General features: G+C 35.7%; 1 protein-coding gene across 2 annotated transcripts in view; it reads left to right on the top strand.

Moving 5' to 3' along the window:
* Positions 1 to 15,029, top strand: part of PRKD1 (protein kinase D1) — a 323,064-nt gene that overhangs the window by 250,400 nt on the left and 57,635 nt on the right. Inside the window, exon 5 of one of the 2 annotated variants that reach the window (XM_045841150.1) lies at positions 3,496 to 3,519. The exons of the other annotated variant lie outside the window; for it this stretch is intronic. Within the exon in view, the coding sequence (XP_045697106.1) occupies positions 3,496 to 3,519 (24 nt within the window). The remainder of the gene's footprint in view (positions 1 to 3,495; positions 3,520 to 15,029) is intronic. 2 annotated transcript variants of the gene reach the window in all.

The following is a 15,029-nucleotide window of genomic DNA, read 5'->3' as shown; positions in this document are numbered from 1 at the left end:
AAGAGATTAGGAGATTTCTTACAGATAGAATGGGGACTCAGGCTGTCAAAGCCAAGGTGTGAGGGTCCATCACCCCCTTTTCCTATAGCCCCCCAAGTCCTGGGGCCCCTTCACAACCATGCCTGTCTTAGGTCATCCCTCCCATGAGGAATCTTACCCATCATTGGCTAACAAGTCATCCGAGTCCAGGGCCAAGCAAGGTGAAGTAAAGGGGGCAGAGTCTAGTGCCCCTGCCAGGAAGATAAGCTTTGTCTCCTTAGTGGCTTATGATCCCAGGGTCTCCTTATTCAGCCTTACCATGGGGGCTTACAGCTTCTGAAACTAGGCAGGGCAGTTCCCAACACATCTCTGTGACTGTTTTGTAACTACCAATTGGTACTTAATCCCTTCACCTTTTTAAAATTTTTTAGAGCACTTACAGGTTCACCGAAAAATTGAGAAGCAGGTACACAGATTTCTCATATACCCCTACCTCAACACATGCATGGTCTCTCCCAGCATCAATACTACTCACCAAAGTGGTGTATTTGATACCACTGATGAACATTCACTGACACATCAGAATCACCCAAAACCCATCGTTTACTTTAGGGCTCACTCTTGGTGTTGTAAGTTTTGTAGATTTAGATAAATGTATAATGGTGTGTATTCACTATTACAATATCATACAGAGAATTTTCACTCTCCTAAAAATCCTCTGTTCTCTGCCTGTTCATCCCTCCCCTCCATCCAACACCTGGCAACCACTAATCTTTTTATTGTTTCCATTGTTTTGCGTTTTCCAGAAGGTCACATATTTGAAATCATACAGTATGTAACCTTTTCAGATTGCCTGCCTTCACTTAGCAATGTTCATTTAGGGTTTTTCCATGTTTTTTCATGGCTTAATAGTTGATTTGTTTAGTGCAGATTAATTTCCCATTGTTGGATGCGCTACACTTTATTCACCTACTGAATATCCATTCACCTACTTAGGAATATATTGGTTGCTTTCAAGTTTTGAGAGTTATGAATAAGGCTCCTGTAAACCCCCATGTGCAGGTTTTTTGTGTAGATAGAAGTTTTCAGCTCCTCTAAGTATCAAGGAGCATGACTGATGGATTTTATAGTAGGAGTATGTTTAGTTTTGTAAGAAACTGTCTTCCAAAGTGGCTGTACCATTTTGAATTTTCACTAGCAGTGGGTGCGAGCTCCTGTTGCTCCACATCCTCACCAGCACTTGGTGCTGCCAGGGTTCTGATTTTTGGCCATTCTAATAACTGAACAGTGGTCTAACATGGATGTTATGATTTTCGTTTTCCTCATGACATTTGATGTGAAATATCTTTTCATGTGCTTGTTTGCCATCTGCATACCTTCTTTAATAAGATTTCTGTGAAGGTCATTTGTCCGTTTTTAAACTGGGTATGTATTCTTACTGAGTTTTAAGAATTCCTTTTATATTTTGGTTAATAATCCTTATTAGATGTATCTTTTTAAAATATTTCCTCCAGTTTGTAGCTTGTCTTCTAACTCTGTTGACATTGTTTTTTTTTGAATTTTTTAGGAGACCAGCTTATCAGTTATTTCTTTCATGATATGTTTTTTGCTTTCTATCTAAAAGGGCATCGTCATACCCGAGGTCATCTTAAGTTTTCTCCTATGCCATGTTCTAGGAGTTTTATAGTATTGTGCTTTGTGTTTAGGCCTATGAACCATTTAGAGTTAATTTTTGTGATGTGTGTAAGGTCTGTATCTGATTTGGGTTTTTTTGTACGCGATGTCCATTGGTTCCATCACCACTTGAAGAGACTGTCTTTGCTCTGTTTTATGGCCTTTGCTCTTTTTCAAAGATGGTTATATTCTGAGGACCCTATTTTGGAGCTGTTTATTTTGTTTCATTGATCTCTTTGTGTGATCTTTCATCTGTACCACAGTGTCTGGATTATTGTAACTTTATAGTAAGTCTTAATGGCAGACAATGTCAGTCTTCCAGCTTGGTTCGTTCCCATCAACATCGTTTGGATTATTCTGGGTTTTTGCCTCGCTATATAAACTTGAGAATTGCTTTGTTGATATTTATAAAATAACTTGGTGGAATTTTGGTTAGGATTATATTGAATCTGTAGATCAATTTGGGAAGAACGGACATCTTAACAATATTGAGTCTTCCTATTCATTAACATCTTTTTATTATTTAGTTCTTTGATTTCTTTCCTCAGAATTTTGTGGTTTTTCATATAGAACTTATTCGTATTTGGTTAGATTTATATCTCAGTATTTCATTTCTGAAGGGTGTTAATGTGAATGGTATGCTTACAAGCATGTTTTTAGCATCTTTATTCGTAATAGCTAAAAGCTAGAAACAAATATGTATCAAGTAATAAGTTTATTAGGCTTTCTTATTACTGCTCATGTGAGAAAAATAAAGATATTATATCAGAATAATTGATAATTTAATTTAGTTCTGAGATTCTTATCAATTAAAAGAAAATGGGGTTATAGAAATTATACTATTTGATAATAGGAAACAAGTTCTCTGGGTACTCAATGAAAAGTAGTTTGCAAAAGTTTAATCAACATAAGAGATTGCACTGATTTCAAAACACAGTCATGTATTTTGGTTATGAAAAAGGGTCAACCATATTTTAGGTTTGATTTGTTTTCTAGTTAAAAGAGAGAGCTGCTCAAAAAAGCTTCAGGACTCAGGGATAAAATAATGAACATATTCAGTATAAATTACAGATATGTGTTGTCTACTTAACCAAGATTTTTCTGATATTGTCTTCATTGATACTCCTTCTCCTCTTAATAAAACCCCAGAATAACCTTTTCACTTTTGAATTATATTTCAAACTTGAATCAAATCAGGCAGAAAACAAATGATACACAGCAAAGACTCCAAAATGAGCAAAAATGCACAGTGCTATATTTCTGTCGTTATAAGTCTAACCCACCATTGGACTTTCCAGGGTTGTAAACCACTGACTGAAACTGATTATTCAACAGCTTATTCTTGCCTGCAGGCAGATAACAACTGTGTGACATTTGATTACTTTGATGACCTTTTCCTTTCTTTTCCCATTGAGAGGATAAATTATTGTGAAAAAATTTAATCTTTCATTCAAAGGTCAAAAATGCTTCATTCTGACTATAATTTATTTTCAACAAGGTGAGAGAACCATCTTGTCATTCCTGACATGTATGACAAGTAGCTTTATTTTTTGCCTCTACCGGTTCACAACTGTGATTTTTTGCAACCTTAAGTTTGTGTCTCTTGTTCCATTTAAATGTGACAACATAATTCCAAAGTCAGATGTTTCTGTGGCCACAAAGACTGATTAGTATGAGATTTTGCTTTTTCTTGAAAACAAACCTATATAAAACATTATTGAATAATATGCATTGCTTTCCTCCAATAACACTGGTTTTCTTCTTTTTTTTTTTGTCTTGTCTTTTTCCTCCCTCTGTTCTGCTCCTTTGCCTGCTTTTCGCTCTTACAACTCCACCTTTCAGTCTCCCCTGAGTCCCGGCTTTGAGGTATGTACTGAGTGTGCCTGGCACAAGATGTGCTTTACCATCTTTTGCAAACCAACATTTTAATAGTAGGTTGTCATCAGTTATCTACATTAATTCTATGAGAACCATCAGGTCAGAGTGTAGCTCAAAATTGTATGCCAACTATAATTCTTAAAAATTTAACTGAAAATCCATTCTATTGAGCTGCAAAAAAGAACATATTTTTGTTGTTATCTTTTCTTGTTATTGTTCAAGTTTTTGCAGTCCTCAATTAGACAGAGCAGTGTAGGCATTGGAGTAATAGATCTTGAGTTGTTAGATGAAAGTTTGCCTCAGATGACCTGGTTCCACTACATCGGTGTTTTTCCTGTGAAACTGAGCAACTGGAACAGGGTGCAGTCGGCACTCACTTTACTCAGTAGTGTGTAAACTGAAATGCATGCATGTTGGAACTGTGTGCTCATGCCAGGTAGCACAGAACCGTGTAAACTGAGGTCACCATCTCAATAGACAGATTTTGGCTGGCACAGTAAGGAACAGAACAAGGACCGTCTGAAAATGAATATAACTTTTTCAAGAAAGGAACTTTTATTCCTTAATGTATTATCACAATCTAATTATTTTTAAAAGGATGCTATTCAAGTGGCTATCTCAAGGTCCCAACCCAGGAAGAACTTATATATGGAAAAGACACAAATTTCCTTCATAAAGATTTTAATTAAGTCCTCCTCCAAAATTGGCCTTTTATTTGTCTTAACCAATTTATCTTACACCTGGACATAGAGAAAAGATAGTCAAGTCAAGCACTAAAGAAGAGTATACAGTGGTGCTCTTCTTATGATAAGTTGTTTTGCCCAATTGACATGTTAATATTTAGTTTTCTTTATTTCTGTACCTCTTGGAAGTTGAGAGTTGACATATTGTTATTTTCCCTCATGAGACTATAAATTTCAGATACGTTATTAGTGTTTATTCTAAGATAATCTTGTTAAGGTAACTCTAACAAAGGAAGCTAATGAAAACACAACCAGAATGTATTCTGGGTGAAATAAAATTGGTAAGTCAAGATATCTTGATTTATAACATATAAAATGGAGAAATGTGCTTCAATAATAGTAAATTCCTGTGTTTAGAAAAATTATCCTAGTTTAAAGTGTTCCCTACTTAGAAAAGTCCAGGGTGAAAGCTCAATAAATGTAATTTTTAACATTCTTGTAAATTTAAGTTTTGTAATTGACAGTGCCTTCCAGATATAATTTTAAATGTGAAGTAGTATCTCTCCCTTCAAATTATCTTTGGGAATCAAGCCAGGGACAGATTGTATAAAGGAGGACTGACAAGAAGTCTGCTTTTCTGTGGAAGTTGCACAACTTAAAGGCAACAAGGCCTTTATGCGATAGCTCCTGATAGAAACAGGATGCATTTTCTGCATAAGCTTTTGCTCTTGAACTTGTTTATACCTACTTTGCTGAACAGGTGACAGATTTGTATATCTCTTTATAAATGTCTTGGAAGAAAATGATGCATAAAATCTGATGAAATTTTTAGAGAAATATTTTAGTGACAGGTGAGCTACAGAATTGTTCTAGAAACCTGGTCATTGTCCATGTTCAGCATGTTTGTAACCTTAAGGTGCAAAAATGCACAAACTCGGTTCAATTCTCTGCCCTTGTGGAGCTCACACAAATGGACAATATGCAGACAAATGAACCTAGTGCATCTATGTCTTTGTCACAGCTCCCTGGTAGTACATCACAATGATATGTACTAATTTACTTAATCTACTGATTAGGTTTTCATTCTTTTATGTTAAACAATGTGAAATAAGCATCCTTGTATATATTTTTTGCACATTTTAAAAAGTATTAGTAGGTTTCTCAACAAGCATTTCTGAATGAATTAGTAGGTTATGTTCTTAGAAGTCAAATGACTAAAAAAATTTATACCCTTTTTTTGGCCAAATAGTTCTTCAAAAAGCAGTAGAACTTTAAATCAGTCTACAGAGGATGGTGTATGAGATTTTATATTTCCACATACTCTTCCCAATAAGACATTTTACCAATATTTTAAAAGGTGTTTTTGCACCAGTTTGATATGAAATCATATCTCTACCTAAATATTATTTTTATTGGGTGATAAACAGCTTTTCATATATTTATTGACTATTTGTATTTCACCTATAGTGAATTGCCTATCTCTTTTTCTGTTGACATGGTCATTGGTTTCTTAGATTTTTATACGTTGTAATAGCAATCCTGTGTCTAATAATCTATGATAGAAGTATATTTTCCATTTTATGTGTGTTTTGATGTCATTTCCCATGTTAACATTTTAATACAGAGAAGGAGTATTTTCACTGATTCTCTTATTATATATAAACTGTTGAAAATAAGTGAACATGAGCATATTAAACATAATATTTTTGTCAAATTATTGAGAAAAATGCTCTTTTCTTGAGGTAAGGGAGATGAATTCAAGGTAGAAAGTGAAGCAGAATATAAAACACTAGTGTCCTTTGCAACCACAGGGTACAATACAATTGATGATAATTTTTCTGAAACGTGTTAGGCCTCATGGAATTTTGTTTTAATTTAAGAACATTATTTTAAATGTCCTTAAGGAGCATGTACTATTATAGCCTTGGGGTTAAGGGGCACTACAGAGAATTGTTTTTGGGGAAATTATATGTTTCTAGCCTAATAGTCTTTTTAGTAATTCTTACTATTCAGACTGCCTTACAGAAATTATTAGGAAATAAATTGCTCATTGCAAAAGTTTTCCCTGTGTTCGACTATTTCATGTGCTCACTTTTCTGCATCCTTTAGTTGTTACAAAAGTTAGACAATATTCAATTTAATGTCTTATGTTAGGGTACATATTTTATAAATAATAATTTGACACAAACTGCTATTATTTTCACACAAAGTTTACGGACTCACATTTAATTAAGGCCAGTGTTGTATTACCAGGAACTCTCGGCTACATACTTCCCTCCTCCCAAAATGACTCATTTATTTACTGTTTTTGTTCATTTAAAAGTAATAATGAAGATAAAAGAATACCATATTGCACTTTTAATTTATAACTTGATATGATCCTGATGTGCTTTATAATAGTCAAGGTAGATTCTTTTCAAATGAACCAATGCTGAAAAAATAGCTGTTTCTAATCCTGAATGAAACTATGATGATATTTCTGGCCAAATGAATATTTTCCGGGATGTTTTCCAAAGTAACAAAAGTCTACCTAGCAGTAGAGACTTTAATTGTTACTCTTGTGTTCTGGAGTTCCAGGAATCCTGGTGATTCATCTGAATTAAGAAGTAATTTTTCCATTTAAATATGCACCATGACATCCATGTAATACATTTCCCAGATATTGCAAGATTTCTTTTGATGATTGTGTAAACTAGTTCTCCAGATTCAAACCTGGGTAGTGTATACTTTCGGAGCACAGAGAGATCCAAGAATTCCTTAACCCACACTTCTCCACCCCTGAGAGTCAGGAGTGCGGTGGTGGGTTTGTGGAGAAGGAGGCCTTCGGTACAGTTGAGAGTGTGTGGTCTGCTGTTCATGTGCTACTGATCAGCTGTTGCCTGTTTCATTCAGAGTGGCTGGTTTGTCATGTGTGCATTCATGCTGTGAGCAGGGACTCCCAAATGTGCAATTCTAAATGACAGCGCTACAGGAGAGTGCTCATGAATTCCACTGGGGCGTGGGGGCATCACACACTGCTTACCTGCACTGATAAACCTGTAGGTCTTAGGAGCAAATAGATCTTTAACAAAGGCTCTGGAGGTCCCGTGCTCTCCTCAGGAAAGGTACCTGGCTTCCATAACACTCCCCACAAGCCATTCCTAAAGAGAAAACATTGCTTTCCACCTTAAGATATAAAACAGCGCCCCCACCCCTCCGCACCTTGTTAGCAGTAATAGCCATTGGCTTTATAGCCATGTATCCATTTGATGTCATGCCAGACCTGGCCGGATTTCACTCCTGCCCTCTTTAATTCCTTACCAGTCATGGCTACTGAGCTCCTAGCTGAATAATATGGAAAAAGATTGCTTCTGTTTACATGGAGAGCTTCTGTGTCCTCAAGAATGTCCCTATCCTAAATAAATAAAGTAATAAGGGTTTGTGTAGAGCAGATAATACTGAGGCATGAATAAGGTGGAAAATGAATTGGTACTATAAATTAGACTTAGAAATCAAAAGTAATTCGGCTTCTACAGTTTTATCTGTTGGAGAAATATTTAGGCATATTATTTTACTTGATCCATTATAAATAGTTTTCTGATATTTGGTTCTATTTGTCAGATGAATTCTCTCCCTTCTCAAAAAAAGTGAAAGTGTTGCCATTTTGATAATAAATATAGTGAAATGCAAGCGAAAACAATGTCTAGAATTTATGAACAAATGTACCTCTTTCTCCAAATAACCCAGTTTTGCGTGGCATCTATTTCACTGTAGCTGTGCACTGAAAATACCACTGAGTGATATGATTTCATTAAGTTAGTACTTTTCTGTTTTTAAAACTCAAAATGTTTTTGGTAGTTAAAGGAAAAAAATCTCTTCTTTTTCCTCTCTCGTTTTTAACTGAACCACATTAAAATTCAGTCTTCGGTTCTGCCATGTTGTTTCAGAAGCATGTGTGCTCGTAAACACACACGGCATCCTGTTCCCCACTGACTGTTACAGGCTAAGATTTTGTTAATCACTTTAAAGCCACCCCAGAGGGCCACTTTTGAAGGGGGAGGCTCTAACCTTTGTAGCCTTGGACTATTTATGGCATGCTTTTCCAGCTTCTTGTTTCCAATGAAGCAGCCAATGGGACAACCTTTTTCTAGATTATTTCATTCGTCTTTCCCATGAACTCATAAAACCAGGCCAGGATCCTGTCAATTTTAGGTAGAATCAAATACTATCAAAATATATGTCCCTAAAATTGCTCTTGTTGATATTTCCACATTATCTGTTTGCCACCCAGTTCACGTTCTGTGTGAAGACCAAGTCTGACATTTGAAACCCCCACAGTAAAAGTTGACATGTGAAGTTATTTTCTTCCTCTTGTCGAAATGCTCTTTTTTTTGTGCAGGATGCTTTAAGATTGCATTGCCTTCAAGTAAAAAGAGAGGTACTCATTCTTATCTTACGTCTCCTTTTTCCTCCACGATCCCACAGATTTGTAGGATGTTGGTAACTGACATTTTGAAAGAACAGTGCCTGTAATTTGCAACAATTCGCTAACAGTTCTTGTACTTTCCCTGCAAAGGGTGGATCACTTAAAATAGTAAGGTTCCTTTGCACTCATTTCTATTTACTTAAAGAGGATAAAATAATATAAAAGTTAATGTAACTTCAAGACTACTTTAGCATTCAGCAAATCCAGATCACCTTGTATTTTTAATGAGATTACGTTATTATGGTGAAAGCTTTCCCAAATTACTACAAACATTAAAAAATGGACTCTCCACTCTAAGATACAGCAGCCATCACTAAGCAAGGGGCATGCTTTCCGCCTCCATCCTCTAGCAATGCTTTCTTCATTATGAAAAATATGTCAGTTAGCTTTTATTTATGCTATGTATATAGGGCATCCAGCTGAGGAGCCAAATTCATTTATCTTGCACACTGGGCAGGTAGTTCAAGGGATTCAGAATCGGAACAGCCTTATACAATTTGAAATTCACCAAACACCCTATCCTCCACTCCATGAATTACGGGGCATGGAAACATGGATGTTCCCATGTGAACTCTGTTCATCAGGGGTCTTCAGACTTGTCTGTTGCCCAAGAACTGGTCTGTACTGGAAATTCCCTGACTTCCCCCTCAGGGGTAGTATGTTCATCTAAGTATTGTGAACAGGAACTGATTATTTCTTTTTGCTTCTGAAAGTAGTCAGCAAGCGTCATACTCAACATTCACAATGATGTTTTACTAGCAGCAACTGTGAGGGGGGTTCATTAATCATTCCCAAGTAGGATAAACAGGTTTCAGAGTATATAAAAGAAATGTCTAAGCAGCTTGAAGATTGGGAGGACTGAGTTGTCTTAAAAAGAATTTGAAGGCTGATAATATTCAGCGTGGTCTTTGCATGGCAAGACTACTTCAGTGTTCACATGAATCATCTCTTCTTCAGGAAGCTCCTTTTCTGTATGACCCCTTCGCCTCCACCAGCGATGTGCTTTATCCTTTCTTCAAACTCTCTCTCTCTCTCTCTCTCTCTCTCTCTCTCTCTCTCTCTCTCTCACACACACACACACACACACACACACTATATATATATGTACATGCACTCATTCTATGTGAGACAGTATTACAGAAGTTGGTGACACCATGATGAACAAAGTAGTTATCCTCTCTGCATGGAACTTATTATATTCAATTGAAGTGATACAGTTATAAAAAACAACAACCGTACAAGCAAATAGGTAAATAAGTTGCAGCTGAAGTAGGAACTCATGAAGAGACAAGCTGATGTATAGAGGGAACAAAGCATGAACAGGGGATGGTCAATAAGTTAGAAGATCTGGAGGCCTCTTGGGAAAAGTGATATGTGAACCGAAATTGGAATAATAAGGCAGAACCATGTGAAGGAACGCGTTATTGTTGATAGTAACAATTGTTGTGTTCAGAAGTCTATTCGATAGTAAACTCAATGGGCACAGAGAGTAATATTTACAGTCTTTCTATGTCCTGCAGCATTTTAATCGAGCTTTCAGGTAGGATTTGCCATGAGAAACACTTGTTAATTCAGATCCATCTCAATGGCAGTAGGAGTGAACTAATGTAAGATACGGTTCTGTCTGCACAGGTCTTTGAATGTTTGTCCAAAATGCTAGATATCTTCAGATTTCTGGAGTAAAGGACTAGTGTTTGGTTGCATTTATTTTTGCATAGTTGTGCTGGTATCTTTTAAGCTTAACAGCACCTGAATAGGAAAGTGGGCAGCCAACTCAGTGATGCTTATACAATAGAAGCTGTTTATTCAGTTAGTCATTATGTTCTAGAAAACATGCATGACTCATATGCTGTCCTCTGAGCACAAACAAGCTGGTTGTAAGTCTGTTCTATAGGTCAAGGTTAAAGGATTCACAATCTTTTCACATTGCATTTGGGCATGAGAATATACTATTAACTATTCTCACTGTCTCCTATGAACTTTTCCTTCGTGCCTTAAATGAGGGGAAGAAAATGCTTTCTATTTTTATATTGGTATAAAACCAGGGAATGTGAGAGCTGGGAGGAACTAAGGAGAGAGAAATCATTATTATCGTCTAGTCTAGATTCTAGAGAAAGACTACATGGATTCCTAGTTCTGGTACTTACGGGCTAGGCTGTGTGATATGGGACAGATGAGTCAACTTTCTTGGGATTTGGTTTCCTTATCTGTAACATGTGGATCATAACACAGTGGTCATGGGGTTAACATGAATAAAGCATGTGAAGTGTTATGGAAAGAGTTTGCACATAGGCATTTTATTTAGGGTCGCCTGCATTTAAAAATAGTTATTTCATAAAACAATGGGATTTTCTGCTTCTGTTGAAAAACTAAGGTCTGGAAGTACTGGGCTTACCTACTCATGTGGCAGCAATGAGCAGTATTTGAGCACTGCCCCCCGCTTTATACTGAGCCCATCCTCTCCAATCTATTATAGTCTGCAATATTCTCCATGACATCCCTGACATCGAGGGCTCCCTGTTAATATTAACAGCCTGCAGGTATTTGAGCTTGCCACCTATTTCTTTCCAGAGCAGAGGAGTGTTACACAGATTCATGTTGGATATGCCAAGTAAGGGTGAGGATCAGGAAGATCAGTTCAAAGAGCAGTTGTAGTTGTAGCCAATTGTATGCTCCCTACAAAGCAACTATGTCAAAGTTATAGTCCCTGTAACATTAAATTATTGAAAGGGTTATATTACAGTCTATATTTTGAATATCTCTATTGAAATGTCTCATCTATTTATTCCCATGCATTTACTCCCTGAAAATATTCATTCTGATGAGTTCAAGTAATGCTTATTTTTTTTATATAGAGGGCAAATATTTTAAGACACCATCTTTCCTTTAGAAGCTTATCATCTGATGATTGAGACAGCTCTCCAAAGATTTGTCAACGTACATGCTGAAATGTTCTGTACTTTTTTATTTCTTTTTAACTCAAGGGGCTGCAAAATGAATTTTAGTTAATAAATATAGTCACCCCAATAAACTCAAGAAAAAGGTAGAATATAACCTTTATATATAAAAATACTGCAGAAGTTTTCATTGGAGACATTTTTATTGTTTTTTTTTTTAAATTTAGGTATTTGAATCATGTTTTATGTGAAGTGACTTGTATCTCTCAGGAAACCTGACCGTTAGATCTCTATGTAAATAACAACAAGCAAACCACAAGTTAAGGCAACTTTTCCCCCTCTGTTTCCTAGCTATACTAATAAAGAGAATTTGTATGCCTTGTTGGGAAATTCTTTCAGATTCCTGTTAAATGTTTAAAGACTTGCTGGCAGTTGGAGTTTCCATAATGTAATCTAAGCAATCATTTCCTGGGAAGGTTCCACACTTGCTAAGTCATTCATTTAGCATAGCAGTTAAAAAAAATTCCATCTCCACAAAAGCAGAATGCATTGTCTCTGGAAGTAGGCGTTCAGTGCATGTAGCTTTCACTTTGGCATTCATTTCAGACAAAAACACTAGTAGCGTGAAGATGTTACAGAGACTTCACAAAACCACTGGCATTTAAACAAATTTTAATCTCTGTCATCTTTATGCTGTTTAATCTCTAATCTTGGCTTTGAATTTCAGCTTTCATCATTTTTCTCTTCGCATATTCTCTCACGTCCTTGATATGATTCCCCTTACACTGAGAACATGGAAACCACCTTTATATTTTTATCACCTAAAATTTGCCAAATCAAATCATTTACACATGCCCATTCCAATACCATATTTTATAGTAATGTCAATTCTCACAAAAGTTCCACATACACCTGTAATTTGATCAAAAATCCTCAACTCAGGAAAAGAACAATTCCTAGAACCCATGGCTAATGTAAAAATGTAAGTTTTTGGAAGCACATCTTCCTGCATATGCTAACCATGATTATAGAGAAGGGCATTTAAAATCAATTCTGGAAGTTCTGTGCCAGTTTTGCTCTGAACATAATACTGAAGTAGACTGAAACAAAATGTAGTTGTTCTGTTTCCAAATCATTTCAACTTTCCTCTCTATTCCTGTGAAAAACCACCATTCTGCAGATTTCCCAGGCTCACCAAATACACAGTGCCAAAGTTGAACAGCAAGGAACAGTGGAGATTAATTTAAACACCACTTAGTTAACTTCGTAAAACTAATAAAACCTTCACCAGTATTCATGAGTAATAAAGAATTTTCTTATCACCAGGGTTTACTTTAAAGAAAGATCTTATTTTAAATTCTAAAGTACTGTACACATCATAATTAAATATACAAATAAATAAAAAAATAAAATGAAGTTAATGAAGAAATAAAGCAATACTATATTTCTTTACTTAATATAATAAAAACACATTGCATTTTTGTTTTAAAAAAACCTGGTAATTTAAGTCAGCATAACCCTTTGTATCACAAGGGTAGTTGCATGTTGATGATCAAGCTAATTGGATTTTAAAGCATCTTTTCATTTAAACTTGCCAATTTCTAAATTTTTGTCTGCTCTGTAACTTGCTACATCAGGCAAAACACACTGTAATTGATGGGTTTCTGTTATACATACCTTCAAATAAAACTTCACATAGTTGAAATTATATGTTTTGCCTAAAATAGTAACTGAATATTAATTACTAATGAAAAATGTAGCCCTGGTTCTGAAAATCCATGGAAGTGTTTAGTTTTTGTTCCCATCATTAGAAATGATTGGCTGCTGACAGAAATGGTGTTCTTAAACATTTATATAAATAATGGTAAATATATATTCTAGGGCCTTGTTTCATAGGTTCTTGTTTTTCTGTTTTACTATTTGTTACATATCATTGGTGGCCTTGTTTTATATTTTGATTGAAGACTGGATAAATATCTCATAAACATTTACAAAGTCATCAGATAGTGACAGTCTTCTTTTTTGTTGTCTTATATTTGCCTCATAATAGGAAAAACCACATGCAAATGTGTGCGTGTATACTCCCAGAAACAGAATATAATTCTGCAAACAGAACTTCAGAAGGCTTTTCACTCTCCTTTCCCCAAAGTGTGTGTCTGTGAAAGTGAAGCAAGTCGGTCTCCTGCCGGCAGTGAGCGGTTGCCATGCGTGCACCCTGTCTCAATATTTTAAAACTTCATCATATAGATGTGTAGGCCACATTGAAAATGATTAATTATATTTGGAACTATGAGAAAATGTAATAATTAATATTTCTGGTCCTGTTGCTAGCTGATTGTAATTTTAAGGTATCATGAGTGACAGGAGGACATTCTTTATTAATGCTAGTAAAATCTTAAATTGCTATGAAATCTTAAATGCTATTAAAGTCTTAATTTCTGACACCATAAATTATGCAGTTGGTGACCTGTTACTCTGTGCCAAGGACACATGTGACCATATGAATCTCATCATTGCCTGAATTATGTGTGTAGTACAATTTCTGGGCACAAAGGAACAGCCAGTTTCTTTGCCCTAAACTCATGTAATGTTTTAAAATTCCTGATGTAATGCTGCCTTGAAGGTAATAAGTGAAATGACATCTCAAGAATAATCCTGGTTCTTATAGTTTATGGCAGTGTGTATGTGAATGTTACTGTGCTGGATGAGTAGAAAACATTCAGTTTATCAGATTGCCTCTTGCTCTTCCAAATGCATTTGCCCCATGGCATTGTAAATAATCCTGTGTCAAAATGGCTCTGTTAACACAGCCTAGAATTTGATATCTTAAATTAAGGAAAATAAGTGAACAGCGATTTGGTCAACTTTTCATATGATTTTCCAAATCTGAGAACATTTTAAGTCAGCTAAGAAAGTGTGACATCAGGTCAGCTTTCAGTCTGACTTGTTGAAACTTTCCAACTGTGGAAAAATACCACTTTTCATTTTAGTCTGTGCTTAAAACTGGCCTGTTGGCTACATAAAACAGGGACCTAACCCTGTGGACTTGTGTTTCAATTCCATTGAAGATAATTATTCAGTATGTTCATGATTCTAGTCAGGCAGACCTTGACCTATCTTTATAAGCTCCCTGGGCATCTCTGCAGGAGTTGAGCTTTTCCAGAGCAGTTAGTCTATAGTTTTCTTTTATGGAATTGAAATTGTAACTATAACTGTAGGCATAATATCCCTAAGTAGAACCTCATATCAAAAAATAATTTTATTGCAGCTAGTGAATTTGCAAATCAAAACTTCCCCATTTGGTAGTAAGTCGTATTAATCTTTTGGTGCAGATAGGGATTGAAATGGATAGAAATTGTATGTAAATGTGATTTTTTTCTCATCTTGTTGGCAATCACTCCAAATTACATATGAATTGAGTAAGGTAATAATACAAGAGCTCTGGAAGCAAAC

The sequence above is a fragment of the Phyllostomus hastatus genome, unplaced genomic scaffold, assembly GCF_019186645.2.
Source record: "Phyllostomus hastatus isolate PE091 unplaced genomic scaffold, TTU_PhHast_1.1 phas_contig_348, whole genome shotgun sequence".
Lineage (NCBI taxonomy): Eukaryota > Metazoa > Chordata > Mammalia > Chiroptera > Phyllostomidae > Phyllostomus > Phyllostomus hastatus.
The sequence above is the reverse complement of the archived record's forward strand: the minus strand, read 5'-3'. Positions and strand labels throughout refer to the sequence as shown.